This window comes from Pogona vitticeps, chromosome 2, assembly GCF_051106095.1.
Source record: "Pogona vitticeps strain Pit_001003342236 chromosome 2, PviZW2.1, whole genome shotgun sequence".
Classification (NCBI taxonomy): Eukaryota; Metazoa; Chordata; class Lepidosauria; order Squamata; family Agamidae; genus Pogona; species Pogona vitticeps.
Genome location: NC_135784.1, coordinates 12,543,524 through 12,570,171, shown reverse-complemented (window position 1 = coordinate 12,570,171; position 26,648 = coordinate 12,543,524). Strand labels below are relative to the sequence as shown.

Sequence of the window (26,648 nt, the reverse complement as noted above, 5' to 3'; positions counted from 1 at the left end):
AGGTTATGCTTGGAAGAGACAAAATACTAAAAGGAAAGATAAGAAGATGATAAATTGTTGTTTTGTAGGAACTAAACTAAGGAAAGCATCAGACTACCTGCAATCTTTTGGCCAAAATTTGGGGGATTTGAAGCTAATTCATCCCTTGTCCCACCTCAGGGACCCGCTTTTAGCAATGCACCAGGTTCTAGTGGACCTGAAGTAATGAACAATAAGATAAATATAGGTAAGTAAATACAAGAAAAAGGAGGAGGATACTGATATTACAGTTCTTGAATTGTGTCCACTTCAGGAAGTAGTGCTGGGGACTAATCAGGTAGGATTTGTGAATGCTCCCCCTCAAATAGTGCATAAATAAGGAGTTTTAAGAAGGAGATGAAGTCATTGATAGAAGACCCAGTAGGACTAGCAGAGCAGATAGACCAGTTCCTAGGGCCAAATGTTTATACCGGGAGAGGGGAATGATGTCAATCATGAACATTTTATTTACTGGGGAATAGAAAGCGGATGATTTGTAGGGCAGTTATGACCAAGTGGGAGGAGGAACATCCACCCGGGGCAAACCAGACACCAGCAGATCAGAAATATCCTAATCAAGATCCCCAATCAGAATGCTGGCCATAGAACTAACATGCATGATCTAAGACATTTAATAATAAGGGGAATAAAAGTGGCCAGCCCTAAGTCACAAAATATCACAAAGGCTTTTGAAATACAACAAGGCAAGGATGAAAGCTCATCAGTATTTCTCCAGAGGCTGAACGAGAGCATGAGAAAATACTCTGCGCTGAGCATGGAGGATAAAGTGTCACAAGCCCTCCTAAAAATCAATTTTGTGACTAAATCATGGCCAGATATTAGGAAGATGTCTATGGAAGACTTACTAAGGGAAGCACAGAGAGTATAAGTGAAAAGGGAGGATGAGAAACAGGACCAGAATACAGTAGAACAAATGATAAATACAGTGATGCCTTGACTTATGAACACCCTGACCTATAAACAATTTGACTTACGAAGAGCTCTGGTCGCCATATTTTGCACTGAGTTACAAACGGAGCTTTGACTTACAAATGAAAAAAAAAACAAGTGGGAGAAGCGGAAAGCGCGAAATTTGTACTTTCAGTTAACCGTTGGCCAGCGAAGAGGCTGCTTATATGCTACCTCGCTTGTCCCAGTGGTTAGAGTGTGGAGAGACTTCAGACTGCCTGAGACTGCCTTGTATTGCCTGGTACTATACTGCCTGGTACAGTATAGTACTTTACAGACTGTATTTTTTTTGGCTTTTTTATTTTTTATTTTTGGATTTTTGACTTTATTTTTTAAAACAGAGACTGCCTGTTCTGGGTGAGTACACGGCATTTACTAAAGGTTTTTTTGCATCTTGAAAGACATTGATGTGGCAAAAGGAGTCACAATCCTAACAAAGAACAGGGAACCCCTGATGGAAGAATTGGAAAACTTTTACTGGTGTGGATGAATGAGAAACAGCTGAAAGGGGAAAGCATCAGTGAAGCTGCACAGTGATTTAATGGAAAGAAACCCCTCTGGAAGTGCAGCGCAAGAATTCAGAGCCAGCAGGGGCTGGTTTCAAAATTTCCAGAAGAGAAGTGGCATCCACAGCATGACAAGACATGGGGAGTCTGCAAGTTCTGACCATGCGGCTGCAGAAGCCTTCAAGTTGGACTTTGCCAAATTCATCAAGGAAGAAGACTACCTCCCCCAGCAAGTCTCCAACTGTGACAAGACAGGGCTTTTCAGGAAGAAGATGCCCAGGAGAAGCTACATCACCCAGGAGGAAGAGAAAATGCTGAAGGACAGATTGACCCTTTTCTTCTGTGCCAACGCCAGTGGCAATCTGAAGATCAAGCCTCTGCTGGTGTACCACTCCCAGACTCCTTGCCCATTCCGGCAAGAGAATGTTAACAAGGCCACACTGCCTGTCAGGTGGAGGGCCAACTCCTTGGATGGACAAGGCAGCTGTTTATGGAATGGCTCTATGAAGTGTTTGCACCCACTGTCAAAAATATCTTTCGAACAACCAGCTTCCTAAGAGATGCCTTCTGCTGATGGACAACGCCCCGGCACACACCCCTTCCCCCCCAATCACAATACCTCTTCTGCAGCCCATGGACCAGTAAGTGATCAGCAACTTCAAGAAACTGTACACAAAGACAATCTTCACCAGGTGCTTCAGTATCATCAAAGATACGTCCTTGACCCTGCAAGAGTTCTGAAAGACACATTTCAATGTCCTCCACAGTCTCATTGATAAGGCCTAGCAAGATGTCACAACTAGGACCTTGAACTCAACCTGGAAGAAACTGTGGCCAGAATGTGCCACAGACAGTGGCACTGAGGGGACTGATAAACAGGTGGTGAGGGACACTGTCTCCATGGGTAAGGACATGGGTCTGGATGTCAATGAGGAGAATGTGGAGGAGCTGGTTAAAGACCTTGAAGAGGAGTTGATGACAGAAGAACTTGCAGAACTGCAAACCGAGCAGCAGAAGGCTTTTGTGGAGGAGCTTTGCACAGCGGAAGAGGCACCGCAGGTTGGCAGCAAGGCGATAAAATCCATCTGCAAAAAATGAACTGAGTGCCAGGACCTATTTGAGAGGCACTAACCAAACAGGACTGTGACAGGCAGAGTTTTGGACATGGTGAACAACAACGTGTTCAGCCATTTCAGAAAGATTCTGCAACGCAAGATGAACCAGATGAAATTGGACAGATTTTTCACCAGGATGGAGCCTGCAGCCAAGAGACAGCAACAGAAAACCCCTGGAGGAGAGGACCTCTACCTCGCAGTGATGACCATCTCACGACCCATGAGTTCTGACTCCTGTTCCTCTGAAGATGCCAGCCACAGAGACTGGCAAAACATAGAAAGAACAACCCTCAGAACATGGCCACACAGCCTGAAAAACCCACAACAACCATCAGATACTGGGTGTGAAAGCCTTTGAGATGTTTATTCCATTTTACCTGGGGAATTGCATTATTTAGTCAACGACAAAAATCCTAAACATGTATTACAGATGTCTGACTTTGTTGATTCTATCAGTGGGATTAGGGATCCTAAGCTTATTGAGGTAAAATTTTAGAGGTAGAACTGTGACAATAGTAAGAAACAGTAAGAATTCAATAAAGTTTGCAACAGTAAAATGTCAGGGAAAGATGGCTAGCTTAGTACCACGCTTAAGTTGCCAGGGCCAAGTCCGCAGAAGCAAATGAACCCTGAGGGAAAGTTTGACAAATCTCCTCAGTATGATCGAAGGACTTATAGACAGTGTTATAACTGCACAGAGTTTGGGTATATTCAATCAAATTGTATAAAGAACAATAAAAATAAAAATGGAAAAGATTATGTCACACCAAAAAAGTTTACTGTATAAAACCAGTGGAAGCCAATGAAGGAGGTTGTAACAATGGTTCTGTCTCCATGGCAACTAGCACAACAGAAAATTCTGATCTGCCACAAGCCAGAGTTGTTCATTGCTTTCTTATAAAGGCAGATAATATTTTACTACAGAACCTTGGTGAGAAAATTCTTATTAATGAGAAGTCTTATGTGGGGGTTGTTGATTCCTGTTCCCACATAACCCTGTGTCATCCTGATGTGGTTCCTAAAGAACAAATACTTCCAAATCAAACTGTTACATTCAAGGGAACAAGTGCTATGCAAGTGATTTTACCTATGGCTAAAATAAACTACAGAGACTGGGTTGGAATTTGGGATGTGGCAATTTCTGATCAAATTCCAGCACTTTCTTTGATTGGATTAGTCTCACTAAGCATGTGCAGAGTGCTTTTGTAGTAACGCGTTCCCAGGAAGGGCAGTTAACAATCTCTGAGGGAAAAATGGAATCCCAACTTCTGAAAGTAATCTGGAAGGCCCCAGTTTAAAAGAAAACTCTAACATGGATGAAATGGCAGAAGTAATATTTATGAAAAAACCTAATACAGTGGTGCCCCGCATAGCGACGATAATCCATTCCGGAAAAATCATCGCTATACGGATTCGTCGCTATGCAGGACAAAGAAGTCCATAGGAATGCATTAAAAACATTTAATGCGTTCCTATGGGCAAAAAAATCACCGTTCTGCGAAAATCCTCCATCGGCTGCCATATTTGGTGCCCGGTAAGCGAGGAAAGGGCGCAAAAACACTGCAGATGGCCATTTTATTTACCCGGCGGCTATTTTGGAACTGCCGATTAGCTGTTCTTGAAACATCGCTATGCGGAAATTGGTAAGCGAAACACTATGCGTATTGTTGTTAAACGAAGTGCTTGTTATGCGGGGCACCACTGTAATTCATCATTTGATAAGGAACAGAAGGAGGATATCACCCTTACACAGTGCTTTGAGAAAGCTAAGGGAACTCCCTCTTTACTAACACCCGTATGCCCAGAGAGATATACAATAGGTAACAATCTGTTATATAGGGAAGTTTTCTTAGCACCTCAGAGGTGTGGAGATGGAAACCTTAAACAACTGATTGTGCCTGAAAGTTACAGAGACAAGATCTTAAGCAAGGTGCATAGTGATGCTTTTGGAGCTCATATGGGAATGTCACGTACCAAACAAAGGGTTGCAAGGAACTTTTACTGGCCAGGAATGGCTCAGCAAGTTAAGCAGTTTTGTCAGACGTGCGATACCTGCCAAATGAGTGGTACTGGGGAGGACAAGACAAAGGCTAAGCTATGTTCCTTAGAGATTGAAGGGTAAAGCTGGAGAAATGCTCATGAAAAGCAGAGGGGCTGGTGTGATGAAAAGGCTTAGGAAAGAGCATTCTGTCCCGAGGATGAAGTGGGGATGCTGAGACCCATAGAGGGGAGTAAATTGCAGTTAGCCTGGTCAGAACCTGTTGATGTGTCACAACAGGACTGGAAAGCTGAAGGGACTAGTACTGGGAAGGATCCTCACACAGCTGCAAAGGCACTGAAAATCTTGCGAAGCAAACCCCTAAAGGACAAGCTAGCAATTAAAAGGATAGAACCAAATTATGAAAGTCTTGGCACCTCCGACATAAACCAAGTGCCTGAGATTTTACCTAAAAAATTTGCATAGGAATCTTCAGGTGACCTGTGATACCCACCTGATGCAACTAAAGTACCTGTGGACAAGTTTGTGGGTGAGAATGAAAACAAGTGCAATAAGATCACAAAAAAGAACGCAGCCATAAGAGCAGGAGGGGAAGAAACTGCCTACCCTGACCCCAGTTAACAAACCACAGCCATCAGTCAAAAAGAAAGGGGTCGCCAGGAAAAGGAGAGCTGAGGACATCCAGTGGACGTCAGAGTGCCAGGTGACTGGTGATCGTTGGAAGAGAGCACGGACTTCAAAATCTGCCTTTGTTGCACCGGACTACAACCGAGAGTTCATCATGTGCATCGATGTGTCAAGTGTGGGACTGGGAGCTGTGCTGTGCCAAGGAGATGACAGTGGGAATCTACACTCAGTGACTCTGATCAGCTGGAGATTCCAACCTGGTGACAGACATTGGTCTGCCATCGAGAGGGCACACCTGTCTATTGTATGGACCTGGAAGAAGCGTAAACCATACAGGTGGAGAAGAAAGTTTACCCTCTGCACTGACCACTCACCTTTGAAATGGTTGAGAACTTTGCAAATCTACAGTAGCAAAATGACCAGGTGGTCCTTGATTCTCCAAGATTATGACTTTGAAATTAAAAACATCAAAGGATCTTTAAACGTGGTAGCGGATGCTTTGTCCAGAAGACCCAATGATTAAGTGTAAATGTAAATGTTTATACAGTGGCAACCCGCATAGGGAGCACCTCGGTTAATGACGAATCTGCATAGGGATTTGGTTTTTGAGATCGCAAAAGCAATCGCATTGCGATGTTTGTAATGGGCAAACATCGCATTGCAATGATCGGTAAGCGTTTCGGCGGTTCCAAAATTGCCGCCTGCAACGTTTTCGCACCCTTTCCTCGCTTACCAGACAGCGAAAATGGCAGCTGGATGGAAGATTTCCACATAGCAGTGAGTTTTTTCCCCATAGGAATGCATTAAGTGTGTTTTAATGCGTTCCTATGGGGTTTTTTTTGCTCGCATAGCGACGAATCCAGATAGCGATGACTTTTTTGGAACGGATTATCATAGCTATGTGGGACACCACTGTATTTTTATCTGTAATGCGTGATTTAATCTAGAGAAAATATTTATGAATGTGTTGTTTTCAGGACTGTATAATATGGTAAGTTTAAATAGTAAATGTATTACTTGAAAGAATGCCATATGGCAAATATATACAGTGGTGCCTCGCAAGATGAAATTAATCCACGGTTAATGCCATCTAGCGAAAATTTAATCTTGCGAGGCACGGTTTCCCATAAGAATGCACTTCCTCCCAAGGGGAGAAAAAGTCCAAAACAAAAAAAATTAAAATAAAGTCACTTACCAGGTACTGTAGAACCACTGCTGTAGACTGCGCCCCGCTCCTCACAGTGCCTTGGTAGTCCCAGAACAGCCAGAAAAAGAGCGCCAAACAGCTGAGAGCCAGCACCCAGCAGGAAGCCGGCAGCCATTTTGTGCTCTTCTCCACTCCTGCCCCCCTCCCATCACAGCTGATCGGCACAGAGTGTCAGAGGCTTTTGCGGGCTTGGGGGGCAGGTTGAAGGCCCGCCAACCCCCCGAACCCCTCCACGCCCCCCTCCACGGCAAACCACCACTTTCAGAAGCTTCCCAGGTGCTTTTCTACTGCTGAAGAGGTTAAAGTAAAATACTGATTCTTTCGGTAACTTTAAGAATATCCTAAGGCAACTTGTAATCAATAAACCTGTTTCTGTTTAAAAGTTTAGTACTGAATGGACCTCAAGTCTTTCATAGGAAATACAGGTTGATAAAGAGAGCAGCTGGTGGCACCCTGTTCAAGGGCGTGTTGGGATACCTTCATGACCTCTGTGTTTGGTGAAACAAGCAGGGGCCACGGAGTAAACGCCACACTCTTCCAGAAGGAAGACATGTAGTTTTGTCAAGTAGAACGGGAATGTTCAAAACTTGAATTTAGGAGGGGTGTCAGAATATTTGTAATGGACCCACAGAGATGGGGTAGCCAGTTAGCCAATCAGCCAGAATAGGGTCAAAGGGAGGGGAGCGATGGGCCCGACCTCCCTTCTCCTCGGCAGGCTCTTCTCCTCCACACCTGTCTGCCTCCCTTTCACACCTTTTCCAATCCTCTGAGGATCCAGAGCTCACTTCTTCAAAATGTCATTCTACAACAAAGGGTGTGTGTGTGTGAGTGAGAAAGTGTGTGCGTGTGGGGGGAGATCAGGAAATTTTGGGTTAAAAGTCTTTTATAAGCCACGAGCTAGATGGACAGAATAGCCACTGATCAATTTGGGAGGAATCCTCAAGGGGGTTCGGCTACAACAGGGCACAGTGAAAGAGGGCAGACGGTAGTACAGGAAAAATTAACAAAGAAGCTTCAGGAAGCCAAAGGAATAAAATCCCCTCCATCCCACCTCGTTAATGTATATAATGAGGGAGAACTTTTCACAGATATTGATGAGTAGCAAAGCTAGTATCATCCTCTGAGGCTCTTATATTTGGGGGCATAGTGAACCGGTTTGAAATGTGAACATTTTAAGAGCATGTTTTGAAGTTCTCGTATTCCACGTCTGCAATGGGACAGAGAATGGGGTGGGAGGAGGGAGCAAGTAATTAAAATGACTATTGCATTGTTTATGTACTAGACAATTGATTTTAAAAACATAAAGTTAAATCCAAAACCTGCACTGGATCCCAACTCTCCATTCGTGTGCAGCAGCAGAACAAAATGCTTTCTTAAATGTAAGTGTCATGTTTTTGACTGTGACACAGGAGCTTTGGGCTCCCGACACACACACAGGCTCAGGGTGCTTCCGTTGACTGAAGCATCTCGGTGCGGCAACCAACCATCATCCTTCACAGGCTTGGCCCAAGAGGCAACGGGATCCTTACCTGTGAAGACCTCGATCCCAGCAGGAGGTCCTCGCACAGAGATCTCGAGCCTCGATCCACGCTCCTGTTGGGGGCAATACGGGGTCACCTCCTCAAAGGACACTGAAAGCCGGAAGGAGAAAAGGTGACCCACACGTTTATACTCCACCCTGTTTCCTGACGTGCAGAGAGACTTCCCTGCCCTCCGTCCCCCAAACACTCCCAGCTGGGAGGGAGGAAACGGCCATCTCCAAGAGCCCTTGCCTGGCTTAAACAGGTACGTAATGCATATGAAGGAATGAATTTATTGATTTCAGGGATTTATAGAGGGCTTATTTTACTGCTACCATTCTAAGGGGTTTCTGAGAAAGAGTGGCCCTAACCCCCCTCCCCCAAAACCAACTTTTGCCCCACAAAGAGGCCAAACAGGGCACTGGAAGCAAAGCGAATTGGGAAAAATTGGAAACAAAACTTAATTTTTAAAAAAGGATGGCTCTCTTCTCCCCCCAAAGGGTATCCAAAACGCCCCATGGCCAAGCGTGGGAGGAAATCCCTTGGTGTGTGTGTATGGGTCACCCAGAGTGTAGGTCTGGAGAAGGAAGAAAAGGTGGAGGAGGGAAGACGGAGGGAAAAAGGGAAAGGGCACCAGTCTCCATGACCGGGGGTGGGGGGTGCGTGGGGTGGGAGAAAACCACCACCCCTCCGAGGATGATTTCCTGCGTGCACACACGGCATGGAGAGGACCCTGCCGAGCTTGTTTGTCCCCCCCCCCCCCAGTGGGATCGTGACACCCCTGAAGAAAGAGGGGGGAGGGTGTCCTTTCTTTCCAGGCGGAGCAACGTGGGCGGGGGCTTTGCTGCGCTTCCCTCCCCCCCCCCCCCGATTGCCTGGAGAGTGGTGGGCGCCCTAATGGTCATTTTTGGAAATCACACGCACCCACCCACAAACACAACTCTCTCTCACACACACACGCGGACCCTCGGGGGCCCCTTTGTCTGGGGAAGGCAAGGAGGGGGAGAGGAGGAAGAGAATAAAGGGGCAGAAAAGAAACAGTGGCCGCTTCTCCTTCCCTTTGGACCCCCCCCCCGAAGGAAAGAAAGCAAAAAAAGGACAAGGGCAGCCTCTATGCACCGGGGGGGGGGGAAACAAACCTCCCCAGGATGAGTCCCTACACGGACACGCACTCAACTACAAAGCATGGAGAGGGTCCTGGCAACCTTCCTTGTTCCCCCCCCCCCACGTGGGATCAGGACTCTCCGTCCTCTCCACCCACCCCACCCCCGAGGAAGAGAAAGAAGAAAAGGGGGGGGATTGAAATGAGGCTCCTTCTTCCTTCCCTCCAGGCGGAGCAAACGCGGCGGGGGGGGGGGGCGTTTGGCTTCGCTGCGCTTTTTCCACCGGATTGAAAAGAGACTCTCCCCCCTTCCCCCCCCCGTACGGTCCCTGTGGAGTCGGTGGCGGCCCGAAATGTTCATTTTTAACAACCCCTCACAACCCACACAAACACACCTACCTACCGCTCACGCCTCCTTCCAAGTCCTCTGGCGGGAAAGAGGAAGGCCATAGAGGTGGGACAGAGAGAACGGCAGGCGCCCGGCTTCCACTTCCGGTCCGATGGGAGAGGCAATCCTCTATCTCCTTCCTGGCTCTATGGTCCCTACCCTACCCCCCCCCCCGGAGGCGATGTGGGGAGAGGTAATAATTATGAAGAATAATTAAGAGCCCCCGCCCTTGGTCTTCTTGGGGGAAAGGGAACCATGCTTTAAAATACAATTAGAAGGTGAAAACATGGAAATGTGGAAAAGATTAAAACTGGCTGCTAAAATGGGGTTCAGGGATTCAGATGTAATTGTCAAAAGCCTGCCTGAAGAGATGGATGTCTTTAGTCTTTTTTTCAGAAGGGTAACAGGGAAGGGGCCATTCCTGATGTCTCCAGGGAGAGGGGGCCAAAACACACTGAAAATACAAAATAAAGAAGAAAAAGATTAAATATATCATCAAATTAGAACCAGGGCATGACCTAAAGGCACATTACAGCCATTGAAGGCTCGCTTGTTGTTCAGAAGGATGGGATCGAGATGCCTTTATGAGAATATTGGGCCACCAGGGCCCTGGCCTGACCCCTACCTTGGTAATTCTGCCCAGAAGCCCATAACTGTGATTGATGGTGCAATGTGTACATCTAGTTCAGTTGTGAAGCAAGTCCATGTTGTGGAAAGTATGCGAGAGCCAAAGCACTCTCCTCCCTGCACAGGCTTCCTCTCCTCCAGGGCGACAGACCGATGCACAAGGCTGAAGGCTAAATGGTTCTGTGTGCACAACAGGAATGAAGTAATCGGCAAACGGCTGACAATTGAAGCCTTCCTTTTGTGATTTCAGGGTATATGTTGCTTAGTTATATTGCTTGATTGCACCCTGAAATGGCCCAAGGAAAGCTTGAATGATTGGCAGAATGCCATTGATGATGGCGTCTCTCCTGCTGGAGCCACACAGCAGGATTTTGACCAATAGCTCGTGCCCTCTCTCGCTCCACAACAGCGGTGCCTGCCACTCAGCGATCCACCATACCTGCCCAGGCCTCGTGGAGCCCAGAAAGGCAGAGCGAGTGGAACATCAAGCACAGAACCATGAAGGAGCATGCACCACCCAAGCGCATACAAAAGGCTAAAAGATATGACACTGGAAGATGAGCCCCTCAGGTCGGAAGGCATCCAACATGCTACTGAGGAAGAACAGAGGACAAGGACAAGTAGCTCCACAGCTAATGAAGTGGTTCGGCCAAAGCCAAAAAGATGCTCAGCTGTGGATGTGCCTGGAAGTGAAAGGAAAATCCGATGCTGCAAAGAAAAGTACTGCACAGGAACTTGGAATGTGAGAGCTATGAACCTTGGGAAGCTGGATGTGGTCAAACAGGATATGGCAAGAATAAATACTGTATTGACATCCTGGGCCTCAATGAATTCAAATGGGTGGGAATGGGCGAATTCAATTCAGACGATTATCATATCTACTATTGTGGGCAAGAATCCCATAGAAGAAATGGAGTAGCCCTTATAGTCAACAAAAGAGTGGGAAAAGCTGTAATAGGATATAAATTCAAAAATGATAGAACGATTTCAATATGAATCCAAGGCAGACCTTTCAACATCACAGTAATCCAAGTTTATGTACCAACTACTGATACTGCACTGAAAAGGCTGAAGTTGACCAATTCTATGAAGACTTACAACACCTTTTAGAACTGACACCAAAGAAAGATGTTCTTCTCATTCTAGGGGACTGGAATGCTAAAGTAGGGAGAAAGATAAAAGGAACAACAAGTAAGATTGACCTTAGAGTTCAAAATGAGTTTTGTCAAGGAAACAAGCTTGTCATCACAAACACTCTTTTCCAAAAACACAAGAGGCAACTCTATAAATGGAAATCACCAGATGGGCAACATCGAAATCAGATTGATTATGTTCTCTGCAGCCAAAGATGGAGAAGCTCTATACAGTCAGCAAAAACAAGACCTGGAGCCGATTGTGGCTCTGACCATCAGCTTCTCAAAGCAAAATTCAAGCTTAAACAGAAGAGAGTAGGAAAAACCACTGGGCTAGTCAAGTTTAATCTAAACAAATCCATTATGAATACAGAGTGGAAGTGAAGAACAGATTTCAGGAACTCGATTTGGTGGACAGAGTACCTGAGGAATTTAGGATAGAGGCTCGTAACATTGTATAGGAGGCAGCAACAAAAACCAACGCAAAGAAAAGGAAATGCAAGAAATCAAAGTGGCTATCCAACGAGGCCTTACAAATAGCAGAGAAGAGAAGGGAAAGAAAATGCAAGGGTGATAGGGAAAGTTACAGAACTGAACGCAGACTTCCAAAGAATAGCAAGGAGAGACAAGAGGGCCTTTTTAAATGAACAGTGCAAAGAAATGTAAGGTGCTACGTTCAATATGACAGCAAGTTTGGAAAACTCAACAGTGGCCAGAGGACTGGAAAAGATCAGTCTACATCCCAATCCCAAAGAAGGGCAGTGACAAAGAATGCTCCAACTACCGTACAATCGCACTCATTTCCCACACTAGCAAGGTTATGCTCAAAATCCTCCAAGGAAGGCTTCAGCAGTATGTGGACCAAGAACTCCCAGAAGTACAAGCTGGATTTCAAAGGGCAGAGGAACTAGAAACCAAACTGCTAACATCCGCTGGATTATGGAGAAAGAGAGAGAGTTCCAGAAAAACATCTACTTCTGCTTTATTGACTACACAAAAGCCTTTGACTGGGTGGACCAAAGGAAACTATGGCAAGTCTTTAAGGAAATGGGAGTGCCTGACCACCTTATCTATCTCCTGAGAAACCTATACGTGGGACAGGAAGCAACAATTAGAACTGGATATGGAAACACTGATTGGTTCAAAATTGGAAAAGGAGTACGACCAGACTGTCTATTGTCCCCCAGCTTATTTAACTTCTATGCAGAATACATCATGCGAAAGGATGGACTGGAGGAATCCCAAACCGGAATTAAAATTTCTCAAAGAAATATCAACAACCTCAGATATGCAGATGATACCCCTCTGATGGCAGAAAGTGAGGAGGAATTAAGGAACCTTATAATGAGGGTGAAGGAGGAGAGTGCAAAAAGGAAATCAACCCTGAGTGCTCACTGGAAGGACAGATCCTGAAGCTGAGGCTCCAATATTTTTGCCATCTCATGAGAAGAGAAGACTCCCTGGAAAAGACCCTGATGTTGAGAAAGTGGGAAGGGAAGAGGAGAAGGGGATGACAGAGGACGAGATGGTTGGACAGTGTCACCGAAGCTACCAACATGAATTTGACCCAACTCCGGGAGACAGTGGAAGACAGGAGGGCCTGGCGTGCTCTAGTCCATGGGATCATGAAGAGTCAGACACGACTTAACGACTAAACAACAACAACCCTTCCCCTACCCATGTCCACTTCCACCAAACTGAAGACAGCGACAACAAGGGATATTACATGGGATATTTATACATAGATACTTAATAGTCTTTCAGATATTAAAAAATCCTCATTTTATACTTGCAAACCAACATTTCTGATTTATGCCAATTCATCTGCAACCCAGTTACCTCTCCAAAATTCTTTTAAGTGGAATTTAATACTCTTTATGGCTATTTTTCACATTTCACACTGGCCTTCTCAGAAATAAGGGGGAACTGACCTGTCCCTTCCCCTTCGAGAAAAATTGAGCTACATTTGGAAGACTACATGAAAGCAGCCTTTCCCTTCCCCACTAACCTGATCTTAGCAGAGGACAGCCTAGACCAGTGATGGTGAACCAATGGCACATGTGCCACAGCTGGCATGCAGAGCCCTCTCTGTGGTCACGTGAGCCATAAGTCACCAGATCGCTACTCCCCCACCACAGCCAAACCTGAGAAGGCGGCTACAACCACAGTACTGGCACCCCAACAGGCGGTGAGCCAGGATCTGGAGCAGCTGGTGCTGGCAACGGACCTGGAGTGGGCTATAGAGGTACCTCCGTGCCCAGGATCCCCCCTTCCACTGCCACTTCTGGTTCCTTAACCACCCGGTGGTTTTTTTGTTTTTTCAGTTTTGGCACTTGGGCCCAAAAAGATTTGCCGTCACTGGCCTAGACACACCACTCTTGGGGAAGGCAGGTGCCCCTTGGCTCCATGAGGAGGCAGGAGAAAGAAGCCATGTCCCACACCCCACATCAGCTAAGACACTACAGGGAAGGGGCTTGGCTTTGCACTAAGGATAACTGGGGAGATCTGTTTCAGCTTCTGCTGAAAATCGTATGGTGAAGGAAAGACCATCATCTTCTCTGATCTGTTCCTGCCCTGCCGTCTTTTCAGTAGGAAAAAAGGGGGGGGGGATTTTTCACAACACAGCAAGGAAGCTCCCAAGCCATTCAGGGAGGAAATTGTCTCACCTGTAGTTGATCTCTATCCCAGAATGAGATCTTGAGAGAGACTCAGTTTGCCCTCATCTCTGTCCAGTCAGTCATCCAAACAACGGCAACTTAGTCACCAAGGTCAACATTACTGCTTCTGACCAAAGGTCTTTCCAATAAACTTAACCAAGCCCTCATTGAGAATCTCTAAAAGGGGGTGGGTGGGTGTACACACACACATACTCACACGTCAAAGAAGTGTAGAAGACACTCCCAATTCCAGGCATGTTGCAGGGACCAGCTTCCACGCCCCTATGGATCCCTCCTCCCTCGCAGACCCCATTTCTGCTGAGGGGGGGCATGCCCCTGTTGGAACCCCTCCTCCTCCTCCAAGCACTCACCTAGACCTCTTATTCCTCCTAAAGTAACCCTAAAGTAACATTTCCAAACTCTGACATAGCAGTAGTGGAGGAGCAGTTTCTTCCAGATTTTAGCTGGAGAAGACAAGAGAAAAATGGAAGGCAAGCCTGCTTTCGCTCCTTCCCTTCTTATGCTCAGCAGGATTTGAAGAAATAGTGTCTCCTCAGAGGGAAAACGAGAGCAACGCGCACCCCCTTTGGAGGGCTCAGATCTGGATCCTTAAGGCATCCCACCTGACCTTTGGTCTAGATGTGCGGTGTAGAAATTCAAACAAATAAATAAAAGAAAATCTCCCCCCAGCAGGAGACACAATTTTCCATTTGCAACCTCCGATTTCATGGAGACGCCCCCCCGTGGCCCCCCGGGGGTTGGAGCCAGGTGGTAATAAAGACCCCACCCCCTCACCCCCCCCACACACGGCAAAGCGGGGCTTTCAGAGGTGTATTTTCACTGCTGAAAAATCCTGAGGAGGCTTCTGAAAGCGGCGCTTTGCCAGGGTGGGGGTGGGTGGGGATCTGGTAGGGACAGGCCCACCACCCCCTGCCCCCCAGAGCCCCCCCCATGCCACTTTTGGAAGCCTCCTGGGGCTTTTTCAGCAGTGTAAAATGCACCTCTGAAAGCCCCCCTTTGCCATGGGGCGCGCGGGTGTTTGTGCTGTCAAGTTGGAACTGACTCAAAGCGACCTAATATGGGTGTTCAAGGTAAGTGAGATATCTAAAGCGGGGGTCTCAAACTCAATTTACCTGGGGGGGCCACTGAAGGCAGTCTGGCTGAGGCTGGGCTGCATCAGATTTTTCACCAAGCGGAGCAATAGCCAGAGGAAGCCACCCAGGAGTTTCCTTAGCTCGGCTGGGGCTCCAAGGAGGAGGAGGAAGAGGAGGTCGTCGCCGGCCACGACCCTGTCCAGCTCCTTCTTCATTACTACCACCAGCAGCAGGAGTTGGGATTGGGATGTAGACTGATCTTTTCCAGTCCTCTGGCCACTGCTGAATTTTCCAAACTTGCTGGCATATGGAGTGTAGCACCTTAACAGTGTCATCTTTTAAGATTTTAAATACAGTAGTTCCACTGGAATGCCATCACCACCCCTGGACTTGTTGTTAGCCATGCTTTCTAAGGCTCACTTGACTTCACTCTGCAGGATGTCTGGCTGAAGGGCAGCAACCACATTATCTGGGTTGTCTGGGGCATCCAGATCTTTCTAGTATAATTCCTCTGTGTATTCTTGCCACCTCTTCTTGATGTCTTCTGCTTCTGTAAGGTCCCTACCATTTTTGTCCTTTATCAGGTCCATCTTTGTGCAAAATGTTCCTTTAATAGCTTGAGTTTTCTTGAACAGCTATTTTTTCCCTTTCTATTATTTTCCTTTATTTCTTTGCACTGTTCATTTAAGAAGGCCCTCTTGTCTCTCCTTGCTAGTCTTTTAGAAGTAAGGGAAATCCGTATCCCTAAACCCACTATATCCGGAGTCCCCCCCTTTCACCTGGTGCCTGAATGGGTCCTTTCCCCCCAAAAAACTCTTCTCCCCCCCATCTGTTGCGTGAGGCACTTCTCCTCACCCTGCCCCGTCCCGCCCCACTTTGCCCGGATCCGGCTGGGCTGACTCCACCGTTGCCCTCCCTGCCCCTGATTTAAAAGGGTGGGGGAATATTATGGAGTGTGGGCAAAGAGGTCCTGGGGAAGGCAGAGCACTATAATATCAGGCTCCGCCCCCTCCTCTAACCAGGCGCGCAGACGGGCGGACTGAGTGGGCGAGTGAGGGGCAGCCCAAGAGCGGCGGTTGGTCCACTGGATAGGGGAGGGGCACGGCGGGTATAGAAGGCCCCGCCCTCCTTTTGCTAGGAGCGAATGGAAGGAGTCGCTTTGGCAACGGAGGTGCCTCTGTTGTGATTCTGCCGTTGCTATTGGTTCTTGCGTCTGATCGTTTGCGTGTGGCGGGTGTTAGACGGGCTCCCGCCTCGACCCCCCCCCATAGAGGAAGGACAGGCAACAAGGCTTCTGCCCTTTTAAAGGCTTCGTGGCGGACGTTCAACAGGCTGTGGGAGAGCAACCGGAGGGGGCACCTTCACCCTATCGCGTCATTAGTATAGCATTGTTGTTGCTGCCTCTGTTGTGCGTAATAGAGATAAGAATTTACAGGGCAGGGCTTGACCTTCAAAACGTATGTGAACACCACCAAGGAGATTAAAATGTCTACATTTATTAAACAGGAAAAAGAGACACATCGCCTAAAGAGCCAACGAGGAAGAAAAAAAGACTGAAGGACACGGGTGCAGCATGGACAGAGGCTGCCCTGTGTCTGCCTCTCTTCTTCCAAAGAATTTCCCTCTTCTCCTACAATATGTTTTTTTTTAAATATGGGTAAAGGTAAAGGTTCCCCTTGACAATTTTTGTCCAGTCGTGTTCGGGGCGGTGCTCATCCCCATTTCCAAGCCATAGAGCCAGCGTTTTTGTCCAAAGACAATCTTCCGTGGTCACATGGCCAGTGCGACTTAGACACGGAACGCTGTTACCTTCCCACCGAGGTGGTCCCTATTTATCTACTCGCATTTGCATGCTTTCAAACCGCTAGGTTGGCGGATGCTCCCTATTAATCTCATTCACTGCCTCTTTAGGACACTAAGCTTTTTTTAAACCTCGCACAGTCTTTGTATGTCTCTCCGCCTGCCTGCAAAATTTTCATCGGCATTCTTACACCTTAAAAGTCATCCCACGAGACTGGGACTAAATCTTCTTCGTTGTAGCCTTAGAACTGCAGAACTGGAATGTATTTAACCCCCCCCCAACGTGCATACATATAAACTTTATTGTTTCTAACCATACACCTTTACAATGTACTGACTACTGTAGCATATAAACTCCAATTAAAACAGGTAATTACCTTAAAACCACTAAAACCGGGTCTAAGAATATTGTCATAACGTACAGTGATGCCCCGCTTCATGATGATAATGAATTCCAACAAAATCACTGTAGAGCGAAATCGTCAAGTGAAAAAAAACATTGAAATGCATTGGAAACCGGTCAATGCGTTCCAATAGGGAAATACCTCACTGTCCAGCGAAGATTCTCCATAGGGCAGCCATTTTCTGATCCCTGTCTTGCAAAGAATCTGTCCTGAACACAGGGGGGAGCCATTTTGCAACCCACCGATCAGCTGTTTTGAATGTTGTTAAGCAAAAAATTGGTTACCGAAGCAGGGAACCAATCGTCATAAAGCGAAAAACCCCTTTAAATCGTTTTGGGATCGCCATAGAGATTGCAAAAAAACTCATTGTGCAGCAGATTCGTCATCAAGCGGGGTAACCGTCTAGTGGGGCAACACTGTTTGTCAGTCCACTGTATTCAGCATTTATGTGGCATTATGATCCTTGACAAATTGAAGCCTCAACTTCTTAGCTGCTAGTGCAAATTGTGCTACAGAATATGTAATGCGCAACTATGTACAGCAGTGGTTCTTAACCTTTGTTACTCCGAGGTTTTTGAACTGCAACTCTCAGAAACCCCAGCCAGCACAGTTGGGAGTTGCAGTCCAAAACTCCTGAGTAACCCAAGGTTAAGAACCAGTGATGTACAGTATCAGCAAGCAATCCTACTACTGTTTCAGTAGTGGTACAGTTAAAATACATCTGAATGATGGGTAACAGAAATCTTTCTCTAGAATTCTTATAGAGAGAAATGCAAAATGTAACCTGAAGGGCACAATCCAGATCCTCTCTCCTTTAGTTTGGTCTGTGAATCAAAATAAGATGCCTAGGCATCACCTATATGAAACAAACACTGACTTCTGCAAGATACTCTTTTTCTCCTCTGGAGATATTAATCTTACAAAATTAATGTGCATATAAAGGACAAAATAAGTATGGATACCTCAGAGCATGAGGTATCTTGCTGTGGAGCCAGAGATTAGGGGTTCAGTTCTTGCCTCCTGCAAACAGAAGTTGCCTGTGTAGCTGTGGACAAGCTGCACAGCCCCAGGGCACCCAAAAGGGAAAGTAAACTACTTCCGAGTACTTTCTATTGAGAAAATCATGGAAAGGATCAGCGTAAATTGGAATCAGCTTAGTTACACACATTATTATATGGAAGCAACAGGAAAACATCTACAACTATTTTTTTAAAATTGTGTTTGGAAGCTGAAAAATAAGAGAATAGAACATTGTTAGATAATCTTTTTTATTTTAAACATTTGGAATAAATGGAAAAATGAATTAATAAAATATCCCCACTAATTCAATTTACACTAATCCCAAATTTTCAGATAAGATAGAAAGATGTCAAATGGAAAGAAAAGGTAATTTACGGAACAGGAGATCTTTATGAGAATGGAACTTTTCTTACTTCAGTAGAATTAAAAGAAAAATTGTGGGGAGCAGAAATGTATTGCCTTCTACATCAACTCTATTACCATATTACAAATCCCAACGTAACACAAAGTTCAACAAGGACTATGACAAATTCTGAATGCATTTTAATAGAGCATCTGACTAACACAAAATGATTAATTTCTAAAATATATTCCCATTTAATTGAAATATATACAAGTCATGTCATATGGATTTAAAATGTTAAGGGAAGATGATATTGGGATAAAAATAAAACATATGGAACAAACTATGGGTGACTCCATCAAGGAAGACTATAATCAACTATCCTTAGGCAAAATTCTGCAAAAATTACTACAATGATATATTTCATCAGTACACCTTGTTAGAAGTAATACAAGCAGTACAAAGTGTCAGAGAAAAAGCAATGAGGAAGGTGTATACATTCACATATTATGGTCACATCCTTTAATGTCATCATTATGGGATTTTTTTATTTTTTATTTTTACAAAAATGGCAAATAGCACACATCAAACTATACATGCTACATCAGCACTGGCATTATTAACAATCTGAGAGGAACAAAATGAAAAAATGATCAGTGGTATTTGTTGATGACAGCCCGCAGGGTAATAGCAAAAGGCGGGAAACCATTGACCTCTTTTGCCATGGCAGAAAATCTGACAGATCAATTTAGAGAAGTTAAAGGTAAAACCCAAAATACCAGAATTCTATAAAACATAACATGGCTTTATTTTACATATAGATCAAAAAGCTACTCGGCATATATTGAAGCCTTTCCTCAGATTATGGAAAAAGAATTCAAGGCAAATGATAACAAACTATGATAAAGAAAATCTACAAGAAATGGAAAAGGTAATTTACGGAACAGGAGATCTTTATGAGAATGGAACTTTTCTTACTTCAGTAGAATTAAAAGAAAAATTGTGGGGAGCAGAAATGTATTGCCTTCTACATCAACTGTATTACCTTATTACAAATTCCAGCGTAACACAAAGTTCAACGAGGACTATGACAAATTCTCATATAGTTCCCTGCCCTCCCCCAAGACCTCCTTGCCCACACTCCATAACATTCTACCACCCTTTCCTTCTTTTAAATCCAGACTGAATCAGGGGACGGGGTGGGGGGCAGGGAGGGCAACAGTTAGAACTGGCTATGGAACAACTGATTGGTTCAAAATTGGGAAAGGAGTATGACAAGGCTGTATATTATCCCCCAGCTTATTTAACTTATATGCAGAATACATCATGCAGAAGGCTGGACTGGAGGAATCCCAAACCGGAATTAAGATTGCCGAAAGAAATATTAAGAACCTCCGATATGCAGATGATACCACTCTGATGGCAGAAAGTGAGGAGGAATTAAAGAACCTTGTAATGACGGTGAAAGAGGAGAGTACAAAAAACGGCCTGAAACTCAACATCAAAAAAACGAAGATCATGGCCACTGGTCCCATCACCTCCTGGGAAATAGAAGGGGAAGACATGGAGGCAGTGACAGATTTTATTTTCCTGGGCTCCATGATCACTGCAGATGGAGACAGCAGCCACGAAATTAAAAGACGCCTGCTTCTTGTGAGGAAAGCGATGACAAATCTTTGACAGCATCTTAAAAAGCAGAGACATCACCTTACCAACAAAAGTCCAAATAGTCAAAGCTATGTTTTTTCCTGTCGTGATGTATGGAAGTGAGAGCTGGACCATAAAGAAAGCAGACCGCCGAAGAACTGATGCCTTTGAATTGTGGTGCTGGAGGAGGCTCTTGAGAATCCCCTGGACTGCAAGAACAAACCTATCAGTCCTAAAGGAAATCAACCCTGAGTGCTCCCTGGAAGGACAAATGCTGAAGCTGAGGCTCCAGTACTTTGCCCATCTCATGAGAAGAAAAGACTCCTTGGAAAAAACCTTGATGTTAGGAAAGCGTGACGGCAAGAGGAGAAGGGGACGACCAAGGATGAGATGGCTGGACAGTGTCTGCGAAGCAACCAACATGAATCTGATCCAACTCCGGGAGGCAGTGGAAGATAGGAGGGCCTGGCGTGCTCTGGTCCATGGGGTCACGAAGAGTCGGGACACGACTAAACAACGACGACGAGGACCCTTCCCATAGATCAATCAGTACAGTGGTGCCTTGCATAGCGAGGTTAATCCGTTCCGGATTAACCTTCGCTATGTGAAAACATCACTGTACAGAATGGGGAAGCATTTAATGTGTTCCAAATGGGCACAAAACTCACCGTTCAGCGATGTTTCCAGAGTCCGGCAGCCATTTTCGCGCCCTCGGTAAGCGAGGGAAGGGTGCGAAAACGCTGTGCGCGGCCATTTCGGGGCTTCCGGTGGCCATTTTGGAACAGCCAAACAGCTGATCCACGGCGTCGCAAAGCAAAGATCAGTAAGCGAAACGCGATGCCTCCGCATTAGCGATCCCAGAAAAGGGGTCGCTATGCAGATTCGTCGCTATACGAGGCACTCGTTAAGCAAGGCAGCACTGTAGTTTAAACAAGGTGAGATTTGAGTTCTCCACCATTTTTCATCAAGCAACGATGGTATATAAAATGGAGTCAAATCAAAATACAGTAAGTTACAAAAAGTTGGATCTGATATGAGGCCCGTGGATCCTAACTGCCTTGTGGTAAGGATCACTATCCCTTTATGGTTCCCCAAATCCATGAAGCAGCTATCGAGTGGTTTTTAAATGAATGGCTGTGCTCTCTTGTTTAAATGTGTTTTAGTATTGCTTTTATTACTGGTTTTAATGTAATACTTGTTTCTTTTAAAACATTTGTATATCTACTGATTTTCGCTTCTACAGATTGTCTCATTAATGACATAAGCTGCCCTGGGTTCTTTCTAAAGAGAAAGGATGGTATAAAGAAATATGGAATATAGCAATAAAAGATTAAAAGGTTTTCAATGCATTCCTATGGGGAATGCATTTTCGACCTATGTACTTTTCAACCTACGGACTCTGTTCCGTAGGATTAATTCCGTAGATCAAGGCCCCACTGTATGTTGGCTTTCAGTTCTTACTTCATTGTTTTCAAGTTGCTTGCAGAGTCTTTGTAATCTGTTCAAGAATATTCCCTGAGATGGATGTCAGGCTGACTGGTCTGCAGTTCCCGGGTTCCCTTTTTGAAGAGAGAGACAATGTCAGCTCTTCTCCACCTGTCTGGCTCTTCCACCATCTCCCATGACAACAAAATATTAGACAATGGCTGTGCAATTTCTCCAGCCAGTTCCATCAATATCCATGGATGCAGTTCATCTGGCCCTGGGGATTTATTCATGCAGACAAGTAAGGTATTTCTTTTACATTGCACTTCTCTTTCATCTGTTTTTTTTTCCTCTCCATCAGGTGATGAACAGGACAATTGGAATTCTATGGAATCAGCCGTTATTTCAGTGGAGGGGCAGGATCTGTTCTCAATCATCCCAGAGTGCAGGACACACAACGTGGCTCAAGTTAAAGAAGGCCAAATCTCGGTTGAATATCAGGAAAAACATCTTAACTGTTAGAGCAATACAACAGTGGAATTAAAGACTTTGGGAGGTGGTGAGTGCTCCAAGACTGGAGGCATTCAAGAAAAAAATTAGATCCTCACCTAACGGATATGCTTTGACTGTATTCCTGCTCTGAGCAGGGGTTGGACTTGATGGCCTCTTCCAACTTCACTTTTCTATGATTTCTATGATCTTAATATCGTTTATTCTACTTTGCAGTTTTTATCTCACCATTGCTTTGCATTGTGTCAGAAATTCATTTGATTTTCCTTTGATTCCTTTTTTATGGTCTTGTTTTTGTGGATCTTGTACACTTACACTGGGCATCATTTTCAATACCCTGCACTAGAAAAAAGCAGGTCCCTGTGAGGGTGAGGGTTTAGGGTTACTTGGTGCAGCCTCTACTTTGGGTTTAATATTATCAGGCACAGATGCTGGTTCAAGTTGCAATGCATTAACATTTACAGTGGTGCCTCGCTTAACGAGCGCACCGTTTAATGACGAATCCGCATAGCGATCTATTTTTTTAGATTGCTAATGCGATTGCATTGCGATGTTTGTAATAGGGAAAATATCACATTGCGATGATCAGTAAGCGTTTTGCTTACTGATCTTCGCATTGCACTGTTTTTTAAACAGCTGATCGGCGGTTCCAAAATGGTCGCCGGGTGCCCAAAATAACTGCCGCAAGTGTTTTTGCACCCTGCCCTCGCTTACCAAGGGTGCGAAAATGGCAGCGCTGAATGGTGAGTTTGGGAGCCATAGGAACGCATTAAACTAAGTTTAATGCGTTCCTATGGCTTTTTCCGTTCCGTTTAGCAATGTTTCTGCATAGCGATGATTAATCTGGAACGGATTAACGTCACTAAGTGGGGCACCACTGTATTTTAGGAACTCCATTAAAACTATTTACATCCATGTTGTCCAGCTCCTCCCTACCTAACGGGACAAAGAAGGGGTTCCACTCTTGAGTAACAAACAGGTTCTCATGGCTAACATTCCACAATTCTGTTGGGTTTAACTGGTCCCAGTCTCTCAATATCAGATGTGGTGGTAATGGCAGCAGAGTCATGGCAGCTTCTTCCCCAAGGAGCGTTCAAGAGTCAGAATAGCATCCATAGCATTTGGAGGTAAAGGTCGGTGTCATCAACATACTGATGGCACCAGGCCCCACAACCCCGGATGACCTCACCCAGTGGCCTCGGATAGATTTTAAATAGCATTGGCAAGATGGTCGACCCCTGAGGAACTCCACAATTGAGGATACACTGGGTGGAAGTCATATCGGCAAACTGCACTCTCTGGAGACGGTCCACCATTAAGGAACAGAGCCACACCAAAGCGAGGCCACTGACCCCCAACTCAGAGAGTTGAACTAGGAGGATACCGTGGTCAATGGTATCAAAGGCTGCCGAGATATCGAGAACTAACAAGGCCCCCTGCAGGGTAACCAATGCTGTTTCCATAATACACTGCAGCCTAAAGCATGACTGGAATGGATCAAGGACCTGTTTTCTACAGGAGGGCCTGTAGCTGATTGGCCACCAACCTCTTGATCAATTTACTCAAGAAGGAAACATAGGCGACGGGCCTATAATTCCCAATTTGGTCTGGCACAAAATTAGGTTTCTTTTGAATGGGCTTTATGAGTGTCTCCTTGAGGGCAGGGGAACCATGCTGTCCTGGAGAAACCCATTTATTATTGCAGTGGCCCATTCTGTTCTTACAGGCTTGGCTGCTTTGATGAGCTAAGCCTGGCAAAGGTCTAAAGATGAGGTGGTAGCAAGACAGCACACAAGCACGCTGTCCACCTCATTGGACATCACAGGTTGAAATCAAGTTCTCGCCGGACAAGACTATGCAGCAGCCATCTCAGCTCGATCTACTGTCTGTAAAAAGGGATCAAGGGTTTCTGAATGAATGGCTTCTGACTGAAGCTCTTTCTCATTCTTACACGTACATTGGTGCCTCGCATAACGAGCGCCCCGTTTAATGTCGAATCCGCATAGTGATGCAGATTTTGCGATCGCATTGCAATGTTTTTAATGGGTAAATTTCGCATTGCGATGATCGGTAAGCATTTCGCGTAACAATTTTCACATTGCGATGTTTCCCCAACAGCTGATTGGCGGTTCAAAAAATGGCCACCCACAGCATTTTCGCGTGGTTTCCTCGCATACCGAGATGGCGAAAATGGCGGTCGTATGATTTCCGCATAGCGGTGAGTTTATCCCCCATAGGAATGCATTAAACTGGGTTTTATGCGTTCCTATGGGGTTTTCCTTTCCGTATAGCGACGATTCCGGATAGCAACGATTTATACGGAACGGATTATCGTCGCTATGCGGGGCACCACTGTATATGGTTTCTCCCCTATGAGTTCTTCGATGTAAACCAAGGCTATTGCTGTGACTGAATCTCCTTCGAGATTCCATTCATTAATATCGTTTCTCTCCAGTGTGAGTTCGCTGATGGGAACTAAGGACACTGCTCCGACTGAAGCTCTTTCCACATTCCATGCATTGATATGGTTTCTCCCCTGTGTGAGTTCTTTGATGGTTAGTGTATGATCCAATGTAACTGAAGCTCTTTCCACATTCCATGCATTTATGTGGTTTCTCCCCAGTGTGAGTTCTATGATGTGACCTAAGGTCACCACTTTGACTAAAGCTCTTTCCACATTCCATGCATTTATGTGGTTTCTCCCCAGTGTGAGTTCTTTGATGTGACCAAAGATGACCACTCCGACTAAAGCTCTTTCCACATTCAATGCATTTATATGGTTTCTCCCCTGTGTGAGTTCTTTGATGGTTAGTGTATGATCCAATGTAACTGAAGCTCTTTCCACATTCCATGCATTTATATGGTTTTTCCCCTGTGTGAGTTCTTTGATGTTTAATATATGATCCCCTGTCACCGAAGCTTTTTTCACACTCCGCACACTGATATGGTTTCTCCCCTGTGTGAGTTCTTTGATGTTTATTATATGATCCCCTGTCACTGAAGTTTTTTCCACATTCAGCACACTGATATGGTCTCTCCCCTGTGTGAGTTCTTTGATGGGAACTCAGGCTACTACTGTAACTGTAGCTCTTTCCACATTCTGGGCACTTATATGGTTTCTCACCTGCGTGAATTCGTTGATGAGATCTAAGATTACCACTCTGACTAAAGCTCTTTCCACATTCCATGCATTTATACGGTTTCTCCCCTCTGTGAGTTCGTTGATGTATACTCAGGTGACCACTCTGATTGAAGCTCTTTCCACATTCCAGGCATTTATATGGTCTTTCCCCTGTGTGAGTTCTTTGATGTTTAATATATGATCCCTTCTCACTGAAGTTTTTTTCACATTCCGCACACTGATATGGTCTCTCCCCTGTGTGAGTTCTTTGATGTTTAATATATGATCCCCTGTCACTGAAGTTTTTGTCACATTCCGCACACTGATATGGTCTCTCCCCTGTGTGAGTTCTTAGATGGTAACTCAGGCTACTACTCTGACTGAAGCTCTTTCCACATTCCGCACACTGATATGGTCTCTCCCCTGTGTGAGTTCTTTGATGTTCAATATATGATCTCCTCTGACTGAAGTTTTTTTCACATTCCACACACTTATAGGGTCTCTCCCCTGTGTGAGTTCTGTGATGGGATCTCAGGTTACTACTCCGACTGAAAGTCTTTCCACATTCTATGCATTTATACGGTCTCTCCCCTGTGTGCGTTCTTAGATGTTTAGTATATGATCCACTGTCACTGAAGCTTTTTCTGCATTCCATGCATTTGTATAGTTTCTCCCCAGTGAGAGTCTTTTGATGGGAACTAAGTTGACTTATTACTTGGAAGCTCTTTCTACAATCCATGTGTTTATAGTCTTCCCACCGTGTGAGTTCTTTGGTGTCTACTGATGCTAGTGGTAAGGCTGAAGCTCCTTCCACATTCTATGTATTTATATTGGGGTTTTTTTATGTGAGTTCTTTGATGGAAATTCAGGTGAATTTCTCCTCTCTTTTCAGTGGCAGAAGTAGATCCCTATAATTCTGATTCTCCTGTTTCTTACCTGATGGAGAGAAAAAAAAAAGATGCCATGAAGAGTGCAGAACAAAAGGAAAGCTCATTGGGGATCAAGTCAAGGGTTTGGCTCTGTCTACGACTGTCATGAGAAAGGAGGAACACTATAGCTACATCAAGGCCAGCAGAAGGACAGGGTCAAGTGTCGGGATCTGCAAGATGAGGGGAAGTAGGGGTCTTGCAGATGAAGCCTGCCTTGGGATCTGCAGATGAAGCCTCCCTCCCCTCTTGACCAGCAAGGAGAAAGGAGACGAGCGCTCAGGTGTATGTTTCAGGGTGGGATCCAGATGGATTAAACAGTGTGCTCTCTAGCATGCTGTTCAGTGAGAACTCTCCCCCTGGTCGCCTCACCCCCGTTTATTATCGGGATCTGCCTTTGAACAAGTTAATCAAAAACTATTCTAAACAGAGGCGGTTAATATCCTGAATACACAGGCATGGTAAACAGAGGCAGGTAATGGTAAACAGA

The 26,648-nt window shown here is 45.3% G+C and overlaps 2 protein-coding genes across 5 annotated transcripts in view; both read right to left on the bottom strand.

The window, feature by feature from the left end:
- LOC110070194 (uncharacterized) overlaps positions 1-9,522 on the bottom strand; it is a 29,019-nt gene extending 19,497 nt beyond the window's left edge. Inside the window, exons 1-2 of the mRNA XM_072987998.2 lie at positions 9,463-9,522; positions 7,971-8,072 (exon numbers count right to left, since the gene is read on the bottom strand). The gene's annotated coding sequence lies outside the window, so the exon portion shown is untranslated. The remainder of the gene's footprint in view (positions 1-7,970; positions 8,073-9,462) is intronic.
- The window catches only part of LOC110071058 (uncharacterized), a 47,690-nt gene that overhangs the window by 13,320 nt on the left and 7,722 nt on the right, over positions 1-26,648 (bottom strand). The window contains exons 2-3 of one of the 4 annotated variants that reach the window (XM_072987988.2): positions 24,606-26,168; positions 19,236-19,242 (exon numbers count right to left, since the gene is read on the bottom strand). In XM_072987988.2, the coding sequence (XP_072844089.2) occupies positions 19,236-19,242; positions 24,606-25,971 (1,373 nt within the window). In that variant the 5' untranslated portion in view covers positions 25,972-26,168. Of the gene's footprint in view, positions 1-97; positions 6,422-18,417; positions 26,169-26,648 lie in introns of those variants that run through there. The other 3 variants (XM_078387845.1, XM_078387846.1, XM_078387847.1) reach the window with 3 other exon arrangements.